Here is a 23,274-nt window from a genome sequence, read left to right on the forward strand (position 1 = left end):
GGGAAATGTGGATTATGACCCCCAGAGGACGCCATTCAAATTGTTAGAGGGAGAAGTGGTCTTCGTCCACACAAGATCGAGCAATAACAGGTCTGTGATGCCTTAGATGACCGGGGCTGCACGATCTGTATACTGAACGGATCATCATGTGTGTACCCGTCACCAGCAGGTGCGTGTAACCCGCAGAGAACCATTCATGATAGGGGTTAGAGATTGCCCATGAATGAGGGTCTCCTAGTGAGTGTGGGTATAAGATTGTCTTCAATAAGTACCCACTCTTTTTACATACCTCCCTTAGCTATTATGGATTGGATGGTTTAGTGAGGTTCTCGGATCAGGGATGGGTGGGGGTCAAAACTCTACTATTTAATGTCTGTAAAAAGTACTAAAACACTTCCACTAAACTGTAACCGAATACAATACTGGTCCACTAATGACCACTACTGGGAAGCCATAGGGCCGGATCTAGACTTTATCGGACAGGGTACTCTGTCACACACATGTCTAAATACCTTGCAGGCCAAACTCTAGGTCCACCCACTCTATTCTGAGTCATGTTTCCTATGGTGGTGCTCCAGCTGGCTGCACCATTGGAAAACTAGTGGATGTCGGATTAAGGACATCAGGCCTCTCCCCCCCCCTATGTAGAGGAGGCGATCTGATGTTCTGTGTTTCCTGTTCAGCGCCATGAGAAAAAACCTGACAGCCATGGAAAGAAAAGAAACATATTGAGCTGCCCACACACTGTGAGAAAACTCTCACAGGGTGTGGGGGTTTGTAGTATTGTACTTTTTAGAAACAAAGTTTGTGAAAAACCAAAAGGTTTGTTGTATACCTCATAAAGGATGACGACCACACACCAAACTTTCAGTGCCTTCAGAGGAGCCGCCACGGTAGCAGCTGTTTTGGTGGCAGAGAAATAACTGCAAGGACAGCAGTAATCTTGAAATTTATCGGGTGGTAGATAAGAGAGGACCTCCAAAACCTGCTTTTGGATTTCTATTCCTATTTTCCAAGACTACACAATTGTTGAACTATAGCAATGGCCATTGTGAAGACTTTGAAAAAAGATATGTGGGAGATTGAGTGCCTAAGGCATTTCTTTCAACCATTGGGTTTACAGCAGTCCTTGCATAAATGGTTCTAGGGTGTCTAAGAGAGCTCCCATATTTGGCTGTTTCCCACCACCCAGATTCTACTCGATTTTAAAATTGAATAATCAAAAGATACATATGACAGTTTGGCATTGTGTGAAATAATTGGCTGTGAAGCACAGTTGTGTGACAAAACCATAGTCAGTATTATATACCAAGAGCTCTTATAATTTGTAAATTATATTTGGATGCAGTTCACAGAGAATATGTTCCAAGACTATCTCCATCAATTGCCTTTTCTTAACCTTACTCCAAAACATTTCCTGTGGCTGTTTCAAGATTATGTGCCCATAAACCCCTTCTCTTAAGTTGTTACGTCCATGATCGAGGCAGCTCACCATTTTAAGTTATCTTTGTATATACACTTAAAGTTTACTTTTCCCTTCCTTTATGTTCATTAATGTTTGCAGGCATTGGCGAGAGCTTATGACTAAGACTGGTACCAGCTTTACAATGGACCCAGAAACATTTACCTTGGAGAACATGTTTGCCATGGAACTTTACAAGTATGCAAGTGTCATTGGTGATACAGTTGCTGCTGCTGTCAAGGAGCTCAGCATTGAAAAGGTATATGCCCAGTATTTCTACTGCTTCCCCAACACACATCAACTCTTCCCTCCATTGAGACTCCCTTTCTATTATACCCAACTGCTGCCAAACCAGCTACAAATTCCTCCTGGCATCTAAAGTGTTTACCTCACCATTTAAAGCATCTGCTATGCCATTCACAACCTCTACCCCTTTATCCATAACCTCCGCCTACCCACAAAACCCTTAGCTCCTATATCCACAACATATGGCCCATACAAACCTCTGTTCTGCTTTCCACAGCCTCTGTCCCTCCATTCACAACACATGAGACACCATTCATGGCCTCAGCAACACTATCCACATGTCCTCTACCACCCACATCTTTACCCATCAACCACAACCTCTTTCCCTTCATCTGCACCCTCTAATTCTCCTCCCACATCCTCTGCACCGCCTTCCAGAGCCACTGCTCCTCATTCCACAACCTGTGCCCCAAAATTCACAGCCTCTTCCTCTCCATCCACTATCTCAGCCCCACCAAGCAGAACCTGTAACCCCCTGAGTACCTCAGGGTTGAGTGGTGTGCAGCCTTATGGCCTTGCTTTTCGTACAGATTTACAGAGACGTATAATGCGGAGATTAACCAGGGTTTAATCAAACAAGTGAGTACATGAAACACCACTAAGCCGTTGATACAGAGCAGGCGGGGTAGAAGCCGATACTATGGGCGTCCAACCGTCCTCTGCACGACTGCCGGTCCCGACAGCCACCCAACAGAGGACACCGTGCTAAGTAGTGGCCGGCAATGCCACTCGAAGAGGGTTTGTGATGGTAAGGACAGATTAATCCCTAGTTCGTCCTCTGCAGCGATGCCGGTCCCGACATCATCCAACAGAGGGCAATTGGAAAGGTTTCTGTGAAATCAAGGGGTTTGTCCACGCGTTCGATAACCCTCGAATGGGGATTGAGGTTCTTAATACTCTTGGGACGAGTTCATAATCACTCGATACCCTCGAGTGGGGACTGCGGTGAGTTTGGCGGTTTCGCTCTTACTGTCCGCTCGAACCCTCGAGCGGGGACAGGGAGCCGCCGCGCTTCAATGCGCTGGTTCTGTTGCTCGATACCCTCGAGCGGGGACAGGGAGTTTGAGGCGCTTCAATGCGCGAAGTCGTTGCTCGAACCCTCGAGCGGGGACAGGGGCTGAGGCGTTTCAATGCGCGAAGTCAATGCTCGAACCCTCGAGCGGGGACAGGGGCTGAGGCGCTTCAATGCGCGAAGTCAATGCTCGAACCCTCGAGCGGGGACAGGGGCTGAGGCGCTTCTCAGCGCAAGGAACAAGAGTCAAGTGGACGTCTCTCCAGAGGTACGGCTCACCTGGTAGTGGCACAGATTCCGACTGTGGTCCCGAAAATATCAGACGGCTGTCTCTGCATCCCGGTCCGTTTTATGCCGGCACTTCCGCGTGCATGCCTCGCGCATGCGCCGCGCACAGCATGATGGGTAACGTAGTTCCCGCCGGGGTTTGTATGGGGGTTGTAGTCCGAAGATCGAAGAGGCCGCTTTGTCTGTCTGTTTGCCACCGCGTTGTGTCCTAACAGAACCTCTGTCCAACCAAGTTCCCCCGCTTTCCCATCAACCACAGCCTCTGCCATAGTATTGGACTTGGAATCAGCACGCCCTTCCTCACAGTGTAGAATGTCTGCCCCTCTATCCACTAGCACTACCCCACGACTCATAACCTTTGTCCCACTGTTTCAACTTCAGCCCCAGGATCTGCCTTACCCACCCCAAGCTCTCTTTCATGGATCAAATATGTAACTTTTTAGATCATATTCTCTTATGTCTTTGTCGCACCTATAAAATGTCATCATACATACTAAAAAAAAATCCTTATGCTAAGTTGTTTTTATTAAATTTGTTGTAATCTAAAAGATACAGATCACCAGAATTACTGATTTTGGATGACTTAGCTATTTTATTGTACTGTAAAATAATTCTATAATGAGTGATACAAATATACAGTGATCCAAAAGGCAATCAATTTTTTAGGGGTGGCTTACCTTATTTTACCAAATTTATTTGAACAGCATGCTCATTGTTTTTGGACTGGTGGACTGAGAATGTTTGTAAGACACAACAGTGCAGTCGGTTGCGTTTTAGGCCTGTCAGAAACACAGCACACAGTGCTGAGCAATCAGATGGTGCTGCAGCAGTTTGCCTTCCTATTCTTACTCAAGAAATGATGCACATTTTTAAGTGAGTAAGTCAATGTCAACAAATTCTTACTTCTGATTGTTACTTATTTTGATGACAACAGCTTAACATTGTACTTGCATTATTTGCAGATCCACGTGGATATTTAGCTATTCATATGTCTGGGCAAGATGAGAATTAATGGAATATTATTTGTTCGCCTTTTGTAAAATACTCTCCCCTATTTAAAAAGAAAAATTACTAGAATTGCAAGAGCTTGTGATGGGTGACGCATCAATACCCTGAAAATCATTCATCAACTTGACCATCTCAACTTGGCCTTGACCATTAGTTCAAATGTGTTTATCAGCTAAATATTCCTCAATACTGAAAATTCTCAGCAACAACTATGGCCAGACGTACAGCTCAGTGTTGTGTGTGTCGGAGTGGTAACTGATTCACAAAGGGGACACTTTCTCCTTTAGGAATCCTTACAACAGCCCCATGGGACCTTTGGGACACTGCCCTCTCCTCCCAATGTTGTTCCAAACTAGAAAGATAAAAAAAGAAAAAAATACTTTTAATAAACACGGGGTGCTTTTAAAAAAGTGTTTCTATTTTGGAATGCAAACACAGGATCTTAGGTCTGCGGCCCCTTGTAGCAACCCCCTATGAAAATACAACTTGCACCATGACATATTAAGCTATATGTTGCATAGCAAATTACATTTCTGTTTGGAAACCTTTGGGCGCGAAAAGTGCACATCCCCGGGTTTCTAAAGGGGGGTTGGTACATCTGGTCTGTATTCATTATAAGCCTCCTGCGTATCTGATTTTTATAATCATTAGCAAAAGAACAAAAAAGGGACCACAAAAGAGATGACATACAAGAAACAATGTAGCTTCTAAGAATCAGAACCATATACCTCCTGTGAAGAAGAGGGAAAATACCTCTCCACCTATCAGGTTGTAACAAGGCCAACCCTCAAGATACATTTCCATACAGACCTTCAATGCTTCACTGGTCTGTCAGGTAGTTGCAGTATGCTGGCTGCACACAAACTCCCAAGGACATATAGGAATCTACTATGCTAATATTTAGTCTTTTCGTGATTTTGGGGCAACCCCACTGTAAAAAAAGAATCGCAAGAAAGTTTTGCATGATCAAACCAGTGTGTAATATTGTGACTATATTTTTGTAAAATTCATGAGACTGGCTTTACATTGAAGATTTCTATTAAGATTCTCAACCCTTAACAGTATTTAAAAATGGAGCCAAACATGGCCTAAATGTTTATCATACAGTCTATAGTACGGTTTTCTATTTCTAGTTGCTTAGATTTTGATATCTTCTTTTGTTTTCCACGCAACCAGGGTGTGAAGGAGATAGTAGATAACTGGGAGAACATGAAATTTGTTGTGCAAAAGTACTTCAAAGGTACCCAGGAGCGCGGCTTTATTTTGGGAGCGGTGGATGATATTCTTCAGGTTCTCGACGACAATGCTATGAACCTACAGAGCATAGCAGGAAGTCGTTTTGTTGGCCCTTTTTTGGGCACTGTGCAACTCTGGGAAAAAACCCTTTCTTTAATCAGTGAAGTTATTGAGGTAAGAAAGGAACTCTAAGGTTGGAACATGGGCTGTAGAGGGCTTTTTACAGGCTTCTTGTTTTCACTTATGAAATTGTGGCCTTATACAGGTATGGATGGTGGTGCAGAGAAAATGGATGTACCTAGAAAGCATCTTCATTGGTGGAGATATCAGATCACAGCTACCAGAAGAGGCAAAGAAATTTGACATCATTGATAAAACATTCAAAAGGGTTAGTATTTCTGCAGTTTTTTAAAATATGTTTAATTATACAACAAACTGTTGTCATATGATATGATTTTGTTTGTCAGAGGATGATCATTTGAGATTGTGATCATTGATTACTAAAGCACCTAAATTGACATTAAGGGGTTGTTTCCGATTCGGGAAAAACAGCTCCGAATAGCCGTTTGGATCGTTTTTCCCGTACGAATCGTACCCTGCAAAGTTAGACTTTCGTCTCAGTTTACCTTTGTGATCGGGCCCGTTGATTGTCCATCAGAACCGAGTTTCTTGAGCTTTCTTTCATGGATATCACATAGAAACTCCTACTTACTTTGAAGGGCAAATGTGTATTAAAAATGTTTCTCGAGGGTTGCATGATGTACCAGTCTAAATCACTTTTAAAAATAGGTAGCAGAAAAGTTTAAAAACCTCACCTATCTCTATTCCTTTTGGAGGGACTTTGATCTAAAATAATATATGAGATGATATCCATGTTATTTAAAAGCTCAAAGTGCATGCTCAGGTTATGGGTCTTTAATTGTTTGTCTTTATAGAGTTCATAGTAACTAAATTGTTGAAAATTGATTATTGACCAATCTACCTTGAGTTCAACACACAGGTGTGGGATTTCATATTTCTTTAACAAGTAATTGCGTCTGTTTTTGCAGATTATGTCTGATACAGTAAAAGATCCAGTGATAAAAAGGTGCTGTGAAGCACCAAACAGATTATCAGAACTACAGCATTTAAGTGAAGGTTTAGAGAAATGTCAAAAGAGCTTAAATGATTATCTGGATTCCAAACGAAATGCCTTCCCAAGATTTTTCTTCATTTCCGATGATGAGCTGCTTAGTATTCTTGGAAGTAGTGATCCCAAGTGTGTACAAGAACACATAATTAAGGTGAGCCACCAACCTAATTTTATCTGGCTTGAAGTAGAGTTCAATTAAAATGTATAGTGACTGTATTCTGACATTCAGTGTTGACATATGATATACAGGTTTGATTGAGAAGGAATTATGCAATAAGATTGCTATATGTACACCTCAATTATAGTTGAATATATAGATAACATTTGGTTCTAATGGCTGATTGTCAATGTTTTTGTTACTATCTTTCTTTTGCTTCTGCTGGCTGACTCTCACCGCTCTCTCTTTTCCCTTCTCCATTTTTCACTTTCTCATACTGACAGTCACCCTCTTTTTTGTAAGTGGATGGAAATATTTGACCCACAGGCGGGGCTCGATAATAATTCCTCAAACATTTTCTGACATGACCTAGCATGAGCATCCCCTTCTCACACTTCCATATATCACCAACCATCCTGTAATTTCGCTTTTGGGCAGAGGGTAGTGAAGAGTATCTCCCTTCCTGGAACAGATGCGTTTGGTTCCCTGTTAATAATTCTCACTGAGTGAAAACACAAAATGTGTGTGTAAGGGAGGGTCAGGAACGGGCTGGACACGGTGCCTGGGTAAAGAGGGTTTTATTTTTACATATAGCTTCTTTTTACGCAACGTTAGTCTCTCTTTAGCAAAATCGGCAGGATCCGTGGTGCCGGCTGGGGGTGTGTTCTCTCCTCTAGGGCGGTCCTGGTCAGGTTGGCGTTTCTCCCAAAGGGGCCTCTCGCGTCGGGTTTACCGGGAGACAAAATAAGAACAGAAAAGGACCAATTACTTTCTCGTCCTGTAACTTTTGCTTCAGGGGTACCAGGGAGTGAGGGACACCTTCAAGTGCTCAGGCTTTACCGCGTTCTAAGTGTCAGGCGTGAGGGTGGGTAATTTTACAGGGAAAGGGTTGTGCCGGAATACTAGGAGGTAGAGGGTCTTTTTACTGCGGGTAGATAACCCCGCCGTCCCACCCAGTTCGAGAACCTGTCCCGTACCTGTCGTAGCCACACTCCTCCCTCGGGAGTGTGGCACGGCGCAGCGCGGTCTCGTTGGCCTCCTGGCTCGTCTTCTTCGGTTAGCAGGGCTTCGCCTTCCCCAGCCTCGTCTGCTTCTCGTCCTCGTCTGGCGTTCTCCTCCGCGCTTTCCTCTCCTCGGCTCACTCCCGCATCGGTGACGTCACACGCCGACTCCCAAGGTTCCGGGTCTTTATCCAATGCAATGAAGGATACGTCACGGTGGGCAGTCCCTGCGTCCGGGTCAGTCTGCCAGTTAAAGGGGCCTGTTTGCATTTCTTTCGAAGGTATTCTCCACGCAAAGGGCTCGTCCTGTGAGGAAGGAGGAATCATTTCTTCATCATTGACAGACCACCAGTTAATTTCCTTGTCGCTGCCCTGATTACCAGTCATCGTACCAGTCGCCTGGTTACAGTGTGGTTATAAAACTTCAGTCAAGGTCAAAAGTAGGTAGGGGATTGCAGAAGGCTATCACATGTGTGACAAAGCACCACCAGTTGCACCTTGGTAAGAAGAAATTGGAACCAGGTGTAGTACCCATTTATGCATGGCCTACTGTCACTCATTTAATGGTTGCCTCCCTCTTTCTGTGACCATCTACGCTCTTTTGTAGACACTTTTTGTACGTTCCTCTTGGTGTTAAACTTCTCCAGACTAGGGGGTCTATTGCCAACAGACCCTTGTCCTCACCACATCTTCAACAAAGCAAACCGCATCATCGCTCCCCAACTTCGGAAGATCATCAACAGCTCCTTTGAGACGCCACCTTCCCGGAAAGCTGGAAGCACGCCAAGATCAACGCCCTACTCAAGAAACCCACAGCGGACCAAAAGGACCTCAAGAACTTCCGGCCCATCTCCCTCCTCCCGTTACTGGCGAAAGTAATCTAAAAGATCGTCAACGAGCAACTGACTCACTCCCTCGAGGAGAACAACATCCTGGGCCAGTCCCAATCCGGGTTCCGCAGCAACCACAGCACTGAAACCGTTCTCATAGCTGCCACAGACAACATCAGGACCCTACTGGACAACGGCGAGACCGCAGCCCTCATCCTCTTCAACACCGTCTGCCACCACACCCAACACACACACCTACACAACGCAGGACTAAGCACAAAATCCTGGACTGGATCACCTCCTTCTTTACCAACAGATCGCAGAGGGTCCACCTTCCGCTCTTCCATTCCAAAGTCACAAAAATCATCTGCGGCATACCTCAAGGATCATCCCTCAGCCCTACCCTCTTCACCGTCTACATGGCTCCACTCACCAACATCGTCCGCTCACACAACCTCAACATCCTTTCCTACGCTGACGACACTCACATGATCCTCTCACTCACCAAAAATCCTGCCGCAGCCAAAACTAACCTCCACGAAGGAATAAAGGCAGTCTCCAACTGGATGCAGACCAGCCACCTGAAACTTAACTCGGACAAGACAGAATTCCTCATCCTTGGATCCACCCCCTCAGCCTGGGACGACACTTGGTGGCCAGCCGCACTGGGAGCTGCACCCATGCCCACTGACCACGCACGCAACCTGGGTGTCATCCTGGAGTCATCGCTCTCAATGACCCTGCAAGTCAACGCCGTCTCCTCCTCCTGCTTCAACACCCTTCGCATGCTCTGCAAAATCTACAGATGGATCCCCGCTGTAACCAGAAGGACGGTCACACAGCCCCTCGTCAGCCTCAGGCTGGACTACGCAATGCCCTCTATGCAGTAATCCCGGCCAAACTCCAAAAGAGACTCCAACGCATACAGAACGCCTTGGCACGCCTCATCCTGAACATACCTCGCCACACCAACATCTGAACACCTGAAGGACCTGTACTGGCTCCCAGTCAAGGAGAGGATCACCTTCAAACTCCTCACCCGTGCCCACAAAGCACTACACAACACCGGACCAGCATACCTCAACAAGCGTCTCACCTTCTACACACCGAATCGGCAGCTGCGCTACGCCGACCTCGCCCTTGCCGCGTCCCACGCAACCAAAGGACCTCCACCGGCGGCAGATCCTTCTCCTATCTCACAGCCAAGACGTGGAACACCCACCCCACACAGCTGCGACAGACCCAGGACCTGCTGACCTTCAGGATACTTCTCAAGACCTGACTATTCGAGCAGTAGCTGCATCCCCACCCCCGCTCAGTGCCTTGAGACCCTCACGGGTGATTAGCATGCTCTACAAATAACCTGTTGCACAGTGCACAGTGCCGGATGCTTGTCCGCACTGTGTAATGCAAAAGGCATCTTGCACAGTGCAAGTGTTCATTTTCTGCCGCTCGAGTAGATTTGTACTCGAGCGGCAGCTTTCTCAATGCGGACGGGTAGTTTCTCATCGCGAGCGGTCGTGAGCATACGCAATGAGAAACCTGACCTCCCCGCGTTGAGAATCGCGCTGGGAGGTTTATTTTCCACGCTCGCGATCAGCAACTTGATTTTGCTAATCGCGAACGAGGAAAAAGTCTCGCCGGGATGGTGATTTTGCTCGCTCGCCGTCACCAACTTGACGTTGAGGACCGCGAGCGAGCAAAAAATGCCTGCTCTGTGTTTTTGCACTGTGCTGCGTGCAATTCGCGTAGAGCGTAGTTGCCCAAACTACGCACAGTCCGTGAGTGTAGTGTAGTGTTCCACCCAGGGTTAGTCATTATTAAAGAAGAACCAAAGATTTACCCCAACCAATCAGCATCAGTCACCTTCTAGAACCATCCAGAGAGAAGGTTAGCACCTCAGATTTTCTACCGCACGTTGTGCTAAGTGAGTCTCCGCTGACCTCTTCTCAGCTTTCTCTTAAATTACATTTTCTGGATTTCATGTCAGGAAAGTACTCTAATTTGATTATATTGATATTAAAATATATACATATTTGTTGGTGGATTGCTAAATCTGACTGGACTATGGCTGATAAGGCTAAGAAGGCTCTCTTTAGAGAATGTGCCACTTGTTTGTAGAAAAGGCTTCATATAGAGGACCCTCATAAAGACTGCATTTATTGTTTGTATCCGTCTCATAAGGCTACAGACTTCAAGATTTGTCATACATTTTCTAACAAAACGCTGAGAGATTGAGAAGGATGCCATTTGTCTGGCTTTAGAAATTAAAAACTAGGTCTGACCCTGTATCAATCTCGGAGAGTGAGCAGTCAACCTCCTCAAAAATGTCTAAAATCTCTTCAAAAAGGGTGAGGGACCCTTCACAGTCAGCTAAAAAACCTGTCAAAAAATGCGCCAAGAAATCTTCTCACAAAACTTCCTCTGAGCGCAGTAAAGGCTCTCACAAAAAAGAGCAGCTACCTAAGACTGTTTCTGATAGATACATCTGCCAGTGGATTCCTCACCTTGTGAATATCCCCCTTGCGTCAGCAACATTCGGAAATTCTTTTGTAGCTTCACGCTGACGTGGACGTGGACGACGTCATAGAGGCACGGCATCGCATGCGACTCCGCTGACGTCACCGACACTACAATAGGCCCACGCCGGCGTGATGACGTCAGTTCCCTTTTTTCCGCGTCGTCGACGCTAACGGTTTCGGGGAATCTCTGTAGCCTTTTAGTAACTTTGTTGCTATTTTCTTCACTTTTCTGTTTCTTTGTTTCCTTCAGGATGTCATCAAAGAAGACCGGTTTTAAGCCTTGCAGAGAGTGTGGGAAAATGATGTCCATCACGGACCCACACCAAGATTGCATCTGATGTCTTAGCTCGGATCATGATGTGGATAGATGTTCATCATGTCGGAAGATGAACCCAAAGGCTCTGCGAGAGAGAGAGAGACCAAACTCCTGGTGGCGAAGCTGAGAGGTGACACGGGTAAAAAGTCTTCGAAGTCTCGTTCGAGAAGGTCAAGGTCGGCATCGAGATCAAGGCCTCGAGCGGAGTCGACTTCGAGGTCATCATCAGATCATGCTTCGAAGTCGAGGAAGAAGCATAAGAAAAGAAGACATGAGTCCCGACGTCACTCCGGTAGGGATTCGGACTCGAGGTCGAAGTCACCCAAGAAGGTACGTTCGAAAGTGGTTCCACCGGAGGAGGTCTTGGATCCGGAAGGTGAGGCTTCGCCTTCGGAGTCGCAGGTTCCGGCGCCGACTCCGGTAAAATCTCCGGCGCCGTCCCCAGCCTGTGAGGATGAGGAGGAAGTTCCGGAGGGTGAGAATTCTGCGCCTGTGGAAGAGCTGAATTCGGAACCACCTCAAGGCCAGCCTTAGGGTTTTCAGCCACCATTTCCGGCCCCCGGCCAAGACCCATCAGCGTTTTTGAACGCTATGTATGGTGTGTTTTCAAGGGCCTGGTACCCCTCTGGTGCGCCTTTGGGTCCCATGGGTCCATTGGCTTTCAATTTAGGAGTTCCACACTCCTATGCTCCGGCTCCATTTATGACATTCATGCCGGTTCAGACACCGCCATGGCAATACCCGGCTCCGCCGAGGTCGTCGACGCCGATACCGACGTCGTCTGCTCCGAGTCGACCTCGAGACCAAGCGGCTATGCCATCGGATTCGATACCGATGTTGGTTCCTGCTCCGTCGGAGTCGTTGGTGGATCCGGTGGTGTTGCGTGTGAAGGAAAGGTCAAGGAGGGAGGCTCATGGAAGAACAGAGGTATACAGAAGCTCAAGCTGAAGTGGAAGAAGGAGAGCTTGAGGATGACTGTTTTGATAGTCTGGCGGAGGGTAGTGGCCTTCTCCTGAGTGGGAGTTACCTTCCGTGTCTGATGCCCCTTCGAAAGATGATCAGCCTTATCATTTGGTTATGAGGAAGGCGGCGGAACTTTTGAACTTGACCCTTCCTACAGTAGAATTTAAGTCCAATCTACTGACTACGGTTCTGCATTCACCCAGTTCTGTGGTGGAACCGTTACTCCCCTTTAATGAAGCTTTAACAGAGCCTATTATGGAAGTTTGGAAAAAGCCGCGAGTATGGCATTAAAGTCAACCAATGCCACTTGCCTTATGGGGAGATATGTACATGCTCTCATGGATTCACTCCGTCTTCTGGCACCTAAGATCCCTATTGACAGCAGGAAGGATTTTGAAGAGGTGTTGACGGATGCGCAGTCAGCGGCTCGTCAGGTTATACAAAGTGGACTGGACACTGCGGATTCGGTGGCACGCATCATGGGTACTGCGGTTGCTTCAAGGAGATCAGCATGGCTGAAATCTTCCGATTTTTCAGCAGATGTTCAGGCCGCTTTGCTAGATCTGCCGTTTGATGGCGCTGGACTCTTTGGTACAAAAGCTGACACAGCCTTAGAAAGATTTAAGGACAGTAGGGCTACTGCCAAATCTTTAGGGCTTCAGAACAGGGGTTCTTCTACCAGAAGGTTCAGAGGATTCGGACGCTCTTCCTTTCGCTCCTATCGGCAAGGTCAGCAGCAGCAGCAGCAGCAGCAGAAGCAGAATCCCTTGTACAAGTTGTACAGGGGAAAACAAAGAGCTAGTCCTAGAGGACGTCAAGCCTATTCCTCCTCCACCTCCTCCAACCCCCCCCAGCCACAGAAAAGCAGCCCTAGATCCGCCATTCAGGATCATGTGGGTCCGGTGGGGGGTCGGCTTACCCACTTTCTACGGGATTGGGAATCGGTTACATCAGATCTTTGGGTTCTCAATCTCGTAGAAAATGGGTATGCTCTTCCCTTTCGGGAGTTTCCTCCCAATTACCCTCCTTGCCAAGGTTTTTGCACGGAGAAACACCTCTTACTTCTGCAGGAGGAAGTGCAGACTCTTTTAAGAAAGGGTGCGATAGAGGTGGTTCCAGAGCAGGAAAGGGGTCAGGGATGCTACTCCCGGTATTTCCTGATTCCCAAGAAGGATGGCAGACTTCGTCCAATCCTGGATCTCAGGATCTTGAATCTTTGTCTGAAACAAGAGAGGTTCAAGATGCTCACCCTTGCACAGGTTCTTCAGGCGCTGCTGGAAGAAGACTGGATGGTGTCGCTCGACTTGCAGGATGCGTATTTTCTCATCCCAATCCTGAAGTCGTACAGGAAGTATCTCCGTTTTACGGTGGGATCGCAGCATTATCAGTTTGCGGTCTTTCCTTTTGGAATTACTACTATACCTCGAGTCTTCACCAAGGTGATGGCGGTGATGGCTGCACATCTCAGAAGATCGGGGGTTTCAGTGTTCCCCTATTTGGACAACTGGCTGATCAAAGCAGAGTCGTCGGAGAAAGTGCTCCAGCATCTGCAGGAGACAACTCAGTTGTTGTTCCAGTTGGGTTTTTCAATAAATGTGCCCAAACCTCACCTGGTGCCCTCCCAGCGCATCCTGTTCATAGGTGCTGTACTGGACACAACTGTATGTCGTGCATTCCCTCCTCCTCAAATGATTCGCGACATACAGGAAATGATACCTTTATTTCTCAATGGAGCGGTCATTCCAGTCCTGAAGGTCCTTCGCCTGCTCGGTCTGATGGCTTCTTGCATTCTGTTGGTCAACCATGCACGCTGGCACATGAGGGCACTCCAGTGGTGCCTCCGCAGGCAGTGGTATCAACACAACGGGGATCTCAGGGAGTCTGTGAGGATCTCCAGAGAATCTGCGGTGGATCTATCTTGGTGGGGCGTGGAAGGCAATCTGTCTCAGGGAAAGCCCTTTCATCTGCCTCCCCCTGTGGCCACAGTGATTACGGATGCATTAACTCTAGGGTGGGGTGCTCATCTGGAGGATCTGGAAGTCAAAAGTCTTTGGTCTCCAGAGGAAAGGTTGCTTCACATCAACCTTCTAGAGTTACGGGCGATTCGTTTGGCGCTCAAGGCCTTCCTCCCTTCCCTTCGCGGTCGGTCGGTTCAGGTCCTGACGGACAACACGACCGCGATGTGGTATGTCAACAAGCAGGGAGGAGTGGGGTTGCATCTTCTCTGCAGAGAAGCTCTGCGCCTCTGGTCCTGGGTTCAGGACCATCAGATTTGTCTGATGGCAAATCATCTGGCCGGAGTTCTGAACGTGCGTGCAGACATTCTCAGTCGGCAGTTCTCGGCCGACCACGAGTGGAGGCTTCACCCAGAGGTGGTTCGTCACGTCTTACGGACGTGGGGAACTCCTCAGGTGGACCTGTTTGCCACTCGCGAGAATGCTCATTGTCCGTCATTCTGCAGTCTCCAGTATCCGATGCAAGGAGCTTTGGGGGACACGTTTCAGTTGAGTTGGGGAAGTCAACTCCTTTACGAGTTTCCTCCCATACCTTTGATTCCTCGGGTTCTGAGGAAGATTCGCCAAGACCGGACCCAAGTTATTCTGATCGCCCTGGATTGGCCAAGAAGGGTGTGGTACACGGATCTTCTCCACCTCTCCTCTCGCCCGCCGCTCCGTCTCCCGTTCAGGGCAGATCTCCTCTCTCAGATGGAGGGGCAGGTTCTACACCCCCACTTCCAGACATTACACCTTCATGCCTGGAGATTGAATGGGGCAACCTGAACTCCTTTTCTCTCCCACATGATGTGGTGGATGTCATTCTTTCGGCTAGGCGTGACTCCACTAAATCCATTTATTCATACAGATGGTCTAAGTTTGTCTCTTGGTGTGGGGAGAAGTCTGTTGACCCTTTAAAGGCTTGTTTGTCCGATATTTTACAATTTGCTCTTTCTTTGGCACAACAGGGTTTTGCTGTTGCCACAGTCAAGGGTTATCTTTCAGCATTGTCGGCATTTCTCTGTTTGCCGGATCAGCCGTCTCTTTTCAAGTCTCCTGTGATTTTAAGGTTTTTGAAGGGCCTCACGAATAAGTTCCCTCCTACTCCCTTTATTGTACCTCAGTGGGATCTAAATCTTGTTTTAACCTTCTTGATGGTTCTCCCTTCGAACCCTTACATAAGTGTCCTATGAGGCTTTTGTCTTTTAAGACGGTCTTCCTCGTTGCGATCACCTCATCAAGGAGGGTAAGTGAGCTTCAAGCTCTTAGTTCCAAGCCCCCATTCTTAACCATTCATGCTGAACAAATGGTTCTTAGGACCAGGGCTGCTTTTCTCCCTAAGGTTGTAACTCCCTTCCTTCTAGGACAATCTATTACCCTTCCTACCTTTTATCCTCCCCCTCACCCTTCCAAGGAGGAGGAGAGACTACACCGTCTTGACCCCAAAAGGGCGGTGAGCTTTTATCTCGATAGGACTAAGGACTATCGGGTGGATGACCAGCTCTTCGTTGGATTTGCTGGCTGCAAGAAGGGGATAGCGGTGCACAAGTGCACTCTTTCAAGATGGATCATCCTCTGTATAAAGATCTGCTACTCTTTGGCCGGTAAGGAACCTCCAGAGGGTATAAGAGCTCACTCTACTAGAGCTAAGTCGTCAACTACTGCTTTGTCTAGGGGTGTACCTGTAGAGGATATTTGTAGGGCCGCGACTTGGACCTCCCTCCACACTTTCGCGAAGCATTACTGCTTGGATGCCGAGGTGAGTAGGGAAGGTCACTTTGCGCGCTCTGTCCTCCAGGATTTTGTGGTATAGATGAGTGGACACCCTCCTCCGGGAGTGGGGACTGCTGTGGGACTCTATTCACAAGGTGAGGAATCCACTGGCAGATGTATCTATCAGAAGAACAAGTTACTTACCTTTGGTAATGCTTTTTCTGGTAGATACAGTATCTGCCTGTGGATTCCTCACTGACCCACCCGCCTCCCCGTTGTCCACTCGTCTATACTGAAGTTGCTGTAATTCATTTACTTTATTGTGAAGGAGTTGTTTATTTCAAATGTTTTATTGCATTTGCCTCACACTATGTGTGTTATCTTGACATTTGTGTACTGTGTATACTATGTATATTTCTACTGTCGTTGGTCCGTCCGTGTGCCTCGAAGGCACGGAAAAAAGGGCGGAATTGACATCATCACGCCGGCGTGGGCCTATTGTAGTGTCGGTGACGTCAGCGGAGTCACGTGCGATGCCGTGCCTCTATGACGTCATCCACGTCAGCGTGAAGCTACAAAAGAATTTCCGAATGTTGCTGATGCAAGGGGGATATTCACAAGGTGAGGAATCCACAGGCAGATACTGTATCTACCAGAAAAAGCGTTACCGAAGGTAAGTAACTTGTTCTTCTGAGCCAAATATACCTCCAGCTCAACTAAAACCTACATTTAAAAAGGGCATCTTCTGACACGCCATCAGTGAGTTCTCAGGTGAGGGAGTGTGTTTCAACCATTTTGTCGACGAGAGGCTGCACTGCAGGCACGTCGACAATTTTTTTTGTGGCTCTTTCAATGTCGACGACATCTTTGACATCGTCGACGCAGGGTCCAATTTCGTCGACCATTCCTCTAACAACTAAGGAGAAGGGCCCATCGTCGACGAAGCACTCGTCGTCGGTGACTAAGTTGATGTTGGCACCGTCGTCATCGAGTTGATGAAGTCATCGTCGCCAACATCATCAGAGACATCGACAAGACTACATCTGTCGAAGAGAAAGTCATCGTCGTCCAGCTTAATGAAACCCCTTTCGAACCAATTCACACAGCGGATATAAAGTTCCTGTCTTGAAAATTGGCTTTGCTTCTTGCCTTGACATCTTCCAGAAGGGCCAGTGAGTTTCAGACCTTTGTAATAGAGGAACCTTTCTTGCAATTCAAAATGGACGGAGTTCTGCTCCACACAAATCCAAAGTTCATTCCCAAGGTTCCCTCTGATTTCCCCCTAAATGAACCAGTGGTACTAAAGACTTTCTGCCAGAACCCAACAACATCGGCAGAGAGGGCTCTGCATTCATTGGATGTGAGGCGTTGCTTAAAATTTTATCTACATAGCACACAACCTTTCCGCAAGACATCTCAATTTTTTGTCGCATACAGTGCAGAAAAGAAAAGGTTTCCCATTCTCCTAACAGGGTATATCTAGATGGATTGTGTTGGACCTGGCCCTTTTGGCAGGTTCACCCCGAAACTTTTTGCTTTTTCCTAGCCTGTTTCTGGAACCTGGGTTGGTGATTTTAGGCCTCTGCGTACTTTTTCACTGTGGTACAGAGTAAAGTGCGTGTGCTCTCTGTGTATGTGTGGTGAGTGACCTGCCCTCCCATAGGAATGAATGGGGAATATGTATGCCCATGGTAGTTCCTGATGTGTGGGGAGTGCAGGGTCGAGTTTGATATGTGCGAACTTGGGAGAATGAATGCTGCATAATGGTGTATGCGGCATGGTTGTGTCTAGTCTAGAAGTGCCACTTTTAGAAGTGGGCATATTTGTGTAGTGAGTCTACTGGCACGTGATTGGCTGGTGAGCCTGGCCCAGGAGTGCCTGGGCCTGCTTGTGGATTGACTGTCTGGTTTGAGTGTGACAGGGGCTGCAGAGCCCCAGGAGGTTGTCAGAGTCAGCCCGTGGATGAAAGGCAGCATCTGCTGCCAGGGAAGTGGGAGGAGATTAGCACCTGATAGTGAAGGGCTGTGCCTGCCTGCCACAATGCTGGCTCCACCCCCCGCTGGGTGACTGTCACCTCTGTCCCTGATACTGAAGGGACTTCCCTCTAAACCAGTCTAGCTGGTTCTCACACTGCCTACACAAAGACTTCAAAGACTTTTCACTGTATAAGAAGGGGCTGTGTCCCCTTACAAAATGTTCTTGTTTTTGGACTTGAATCTGCCAGGGGCGTGCTGCTGCCTGAGCTGCCCATCCCCTGGAATCCGGATGAACTTTCCTGGATTCCTGGACTCTTGGGGGACCCCTCTGCCTTGCTTGGGCTGATGGGGGGACTTGGCTTTGCCCCCTGGGAATCTCTGGGACCTTTTTGCAGCATGGAGAAGCTGCATTTTCCTGCAAGAAGCGCTGTGCTTCCCTCTGAGCGCCTGGGAGCGCTCTGCCTGTTTTCTAGCGCTTTGGAGCGCTTTATTTCCCCCAAGCGCTTGATAGCGCTTTATTTGTTGCCCTAGCGCTGGGGAGCGCTTTTGTGCACAGCTGGTGTATTGGCCCGCATTTTGCGTGGGGAGCGGCGCGGGAGCCCACTCCGCTATGTTGCCGACTTTCATGCCCCTCAATCGAGTGCCCACCTCGACTTATTGATATTTGGAGCCGGAGCCCACCCGGCATTTGATTCCCCTTCACCGCCGCTGCCCGGGGCTGGAGATCGCCGAGAAACGAAGGGGCTGCGACCTGATTGGTCGGGCACCGAAAGGAGCCGCGCTCTGATTGGCCTTTGCCGTAGGCCTGCCCCCGAGAGCCGCGCTCCGATTGGCTGAATGGCCGAAGAGGCTGCACGTCAGCGGGAGGCTCGTCCCGAAGGCCGCGCTGGGATTGGCCCAGCGCTCGTGGAGGCCTGCAGGAGAAGAGGGGAGAGCGAGAATGGCCGCCCGGAGCTCCCGTGATCTGGAGGGAGCCCCGGGAAGAGAGGAGGAAGCGTGCCCTGATGCTGGGGCTCCCGTGTGCAGAGGGAGCCCTGGCGAGAGAGAGGAGTCCGGCGCGAGGCTCCCCGAATGGAGGGAGAGCCGCCGATCGTCTGACCGACCGGTGAGTGGGGCAGGCGAAAGGGAGGGGCACCGGGACACATTGTCGGTGTCCGCCCCCCCCAGTAGCGCAAGCTCGCGCTCCTTCTCAGTGTGAAGCCACGAGGGCTTCAAGGGCGGCCCCGGTTGGCAGTGGGTCGCCCCAACGTGTGTAGAGCCATGAGAGGCTCAGAGCCCACATCGTTATTGAGAGCCCAGTGAGGCTCTTGAGGGCAGTGGTATTTACGAGCCCAGCGAGGCTCGAGGGGCCCTGGTTTGCAGAGCCTGAGGGCTCCGTGGGCCATAATTGTTTTTGAGAGCCTGTGTGGCTCGAATGTGGCTACAGCCTGCGCATATGTGACTTCAGAGCCTGTGTGGCTCCACCAGTTGGCGCAGTCCTGTTTTAGGGTCAGTGAGGACCCTGTCGCAGTTTGTCTCCAGCTGCCCAGCAATTAGTGGGCAGCTGCACCGTTTAGGCGCAAGATGGAGAGTGAGTCCCTGAGAGGGACAGAGATGGCACAGAGGTGCCCGGCCAGTCACAGCTGCGCAGCACTTAGTGCCAGCTGCAGCGTTTAGGCCCTTGTGATGTTCCCAGGTGCCCAGCAAGTAGTGGGCACCTGCACCGTTTAGGCCCCTGACATTGAGACTCAGGGCGTCCTAGCCCCAACAAGGCCAGTTGGCCTAGGGACTGACACAGGTGGTGGCTTATGTAAGGTTGTGCGCAATTGTATGGTTTTTATTCCTGCACCTCTGAATGTTTTTAGACATCATGTGACTTTTGCGCTATTGTATTGTTATGGTACCTCTGAATGTATTTTTATTGCATCATGTGCTTTGTTCTTAACACCGCTGAATGTGTAGGTTTATGCATCATGTGTTTCCCTTTACTACTCCTCTGAATGTATATTTATGCATCATGGGTAATGTGTTCTTTCCTAGACCCCTAAATGCTGTGTGATACTTAGGTGGTTGTTCTTTTTAGTACAGGCGGTCCTAGTGAGGTCCTGGTCCCCTGCGTGACATTCTCCTAAGGTGTTTAGGGTTGCGTAGGTGGTACTTACCTGTTCCCAGTAGTTACTGGATGTGATTTACAACTGTTATTCTTTTTGCTATACTTATTCTAAGTTCTATAAGTGCTATTTCTATATCTACAAAGTGTTGATTCTGACAGTGGCCCATGTGGCCCTGTCCTGTACATAATCCCTTATGAATGTTGCCCGTGCCAGTTGGCACAATGTACATGTGTGATTTTTATCTGATATGTTTTGACAATACAAAAGTTATTTTAATATAACCTTGTGTGGAGTTCCTTTTGTGGTGTGCCTAGGATGTTGTTGCTGTTGTGTGCTGGCGCAAATGCTTTACACATTGCCTCCGAGTTTAGCCTCACTGCTCGTGCCAAGCTACCAAGGGGGTGAGCAGGGGTTATCTTGGCGTGTGACTTCCTTGCCCTGACTAGAATGGTGGTTTCTGCCTGGCTTTGGCGTCAGCCTTAGCCTACCAGAAATAGCCAGTTCTAACAGATTGCAAGTGCCATAAAAGTGTATCATCACAAAGGAGGAAGACCTCTATCTGCAAGAGTCTCAGCCCTTTCCAGGAGGGCAGTGTCGACATCTGCAGCTTTATTTGTAGGAGTGCCACTTCCAGAGATTTGCCGGGCTGCAACGTGTAAGAGTAGACACATATTTACGAGGCACTACTGCCTGGACTCAACAGTCCTAAATGACACAGCAGTGGGTCAAGCAGTACTTTGTCATATGTTCCACTAAGGTGAGCCACCCCTGTCTACCCTCCTACCTCTTCTTCTGTATCATATGTTTAACCCTTTACTATATTGCTGTCTACAGGAATTTTCATTAATGGTTACTGTATTGGTTATCTCTTATATTATTTGATGGCTGCTTGCAGGTCTTAATAATACATACTCCGGTTAAGCTCTAAAGACTATGGTAAATGTGCTACCAACTGCTTGCTATTCTGATTCAAGCATGTGAATCTATGAAAGTTCCAATACTGGAGTAAGAAACAAGTTACTTTCCTGTAACTATAGCTCTCCAGTATTGGAAGCTTTCATAAATTCACATGCGGCCGACCCTCCTCAGAGGGAGTCTCACCTTGTTTCTTTGGGCATAATTGTGTTAGCACTTGTGCTGCAAAATCTGATGTGCTGACCTTCTCTCTAGAGCAGGGTGCTCCAAACCGGTCCTGGAGGGCTGGATCCATGCCAGAATTTTTGCATATCCCCATTTAGATACATGTAGTTATTTTAAAAATCTGGCATGGATCCGGCCCTCCAGGACCTGTTTGGAGAACCCTGCTCTAGAGGGTTCTAGAGGGTGACTGATGCTGATTGGTTGGGACAAAACTTTGGTTCTTCTTTAATAATGACCATGATAGATTAATAAACTTACTACTATTTTAAGTACCGGAGATTCCCATCATGACGACAGGGAATGATTCAAGCATGTGAATCTATGAAAGCTTCCAATACTGGAGAACTATAGTTACAGGTAAGTATCTTGTTTCTTCCCAGTCCTGGACAAGGAGACACAACAAAAGTTGACAAACTACCAGAAAAATACTGCTTTTCCTAAGACATATAAAATATGGTGTGGGTAAGTCCTGCTGCAGAGATGAAAGTTGTGACAACATTGAAATGTTTGCAGACTGATTTCACCTGAGTCTGCTAAACAGTGTCTTTATACAACCCAAAGCTGCTGCCTTACAACAGCTACAAATATCCAACTACCTGGTGTACACTACAACTGGAACTGTGAACTACTTTGTTTGTACAGATGACCCGATCAGGAGCCCCACATATTGGTATAATGACTTCAGAGTCTGATTTTATTTATTTAATGCGATTTTATATAGCGCAAACTTTACCCGAAGGTGTCAGAGCGCTTTACATATGAACTATTCTGATAGATACATCTGCCGTGTGGATTCCTCACCTTGTGAATATCCCCCTTGCGTCAGCAACATTCGGAAATTCTTTTCGTAGCCTCGCGCCGACGTGGACTTGGACGTCATAGAGACACGGTATCGCACGCGACTCCGCTGACGTCACCGACGCCTATAATAGGCCCACGCCGGCGTGATGACATCAGTTCCCTTTTTTCCGCGTCGTCGACGCTAACGGTTATCGGGAATCTCAGTAGCCAACTGATACTTTGTTGCCTTTTTGTTTCATTTGTCTGCTTCTCTGTTTCCATTTTCTTCGACGATGTCTTCGAAGAAGACCGGCTTCAAGCCCTGCAGGGAGTGCGGTAAAATGATGTCTATTACCGACCCTCATGATGACTGCATCTGGTGTTTAAGTTCTGACCATGATGTTGATGATTGCTCTTCGTGTCTGAAGATGAATCCGAAGGCTCTAAGAGAAAGGGAAGCAAAACTCCTGATGGCAAGCCTGAAGGCTGGTAAGGCGAAATCGTCGAGATCTCGTTCTCGAAGGTCGAGGTCGAGGACGAAGTCGAGGTCTAGATCTCGTGAAGATTCTTCCTCAAAGTCGAATTCGGATCATGCTTCGAGGTCGAAGAAGAAGCATAAGAAGAGGAGACATGAGTCCCGACATCGTTCCGGTAAGGAGTCGGGATCGAGGTCGAAGTCACCGAAGAAGGTGGTTACTCTTGATGTCTCTGAACCGGAACCTGAAGGTGAGGCCTCGCCTTCGGAGTCGCGGGTGCGGTCTCCGACTCCGGTTCCGAATCCATCTCCGAATCTGTCTCCGGCGCCGTCCCCAGCCCAAGAAGAGGAAGAGGTTCAGGAGGATGTGGATCCCGCGCCTATCGAAGAGCCGAATCCGAGCACTCCACAAGGCCAGCCTGAGGGTTTTCAGCCACCCTTTCCAACCCCAGGCCAGGACCCATCTGCGTTTCTGAACGCTATGTATGGCGTCTTTTCAAGGGCGTGGTACCCCTCTGGTGCACCTTTGGGTCCCATGGGTCCTCTGGCATTCAGTTTAGGAGTTCCTCACTCCTATCCTCCGGCTCCGTTTATGCCTTATATGCCAGCTCCGACGCCACCTTGGCAGTTTCCGGCTCCACCGAGGCCGTCGACGCCGATGTCGCCCTGTCCGAGTCGTCCTCGAGAGCATCCCTCTGAGCCATCGAGTTCGATGCCGACGTCGATACCGAATCCGTCGGAGCCGTTGTTGGATCCGGTTGCAAACGTGTGAAGGAGAGATCCAGAAGGGAGGCTCAACGCCTTTTGGAAGAACGGAGATTCTTGGATTCACATTCTGATGTAGAAGAAGGTGAATTGGATGAGGATTGC

At 48.2% G+C, this 23,274-nt stretch overlaps 1 protein-coding gene across 2 annotated transcripts in view; it reads left to right on the forward strand.

The window, feature by feature from the left end:
- The window catches only part of DNAH10 (dynein axonemal heavy chain 10), a 2,445,728-nt gene that overhangs the window by 965,097 nt on the left and 1,457,357 nt on the right, over window positions 1-23,274 (forward strand). For both annotated transcript variants that reach the window (XM_078667623.1, XM_078667624.1), the window contains 4 exons: window positions 1,565-1,721; window positions 5,253-5,486; window positions 5,578-5,700; window positions 6,362-6,595. In XM_078667623.1, coding sequence (XP_078523749.1) covers window positions 1,565-1,721; window positions 5,253-5,486; window positions 5,578-5,700; window positions 6,362-6,595 — 748 coding nt within the window. The remainder of the gene's footprint in view (window positions 1-1,564; window positions 1,722-5,252; window positions 5,487-5,577; window positions 5,701-6,361; window positions 6,596-23,274) is intronic.

The sequence above is a fragment of the Lissotriton helveticus genome, chromosome 11, assembly GCF_964261635.1.
Source record: "Lissotriton helveticus chromosome 11, aLisHel1.1, whole genome shotgun sequence".
Taxonomy (NCBI): domain Eukaryota; kingdom Metazoa; phylum Chordata; class Amphibia; order Caudata; family Salamandridae; genus Lissotriton; species Lissotriton helveticus.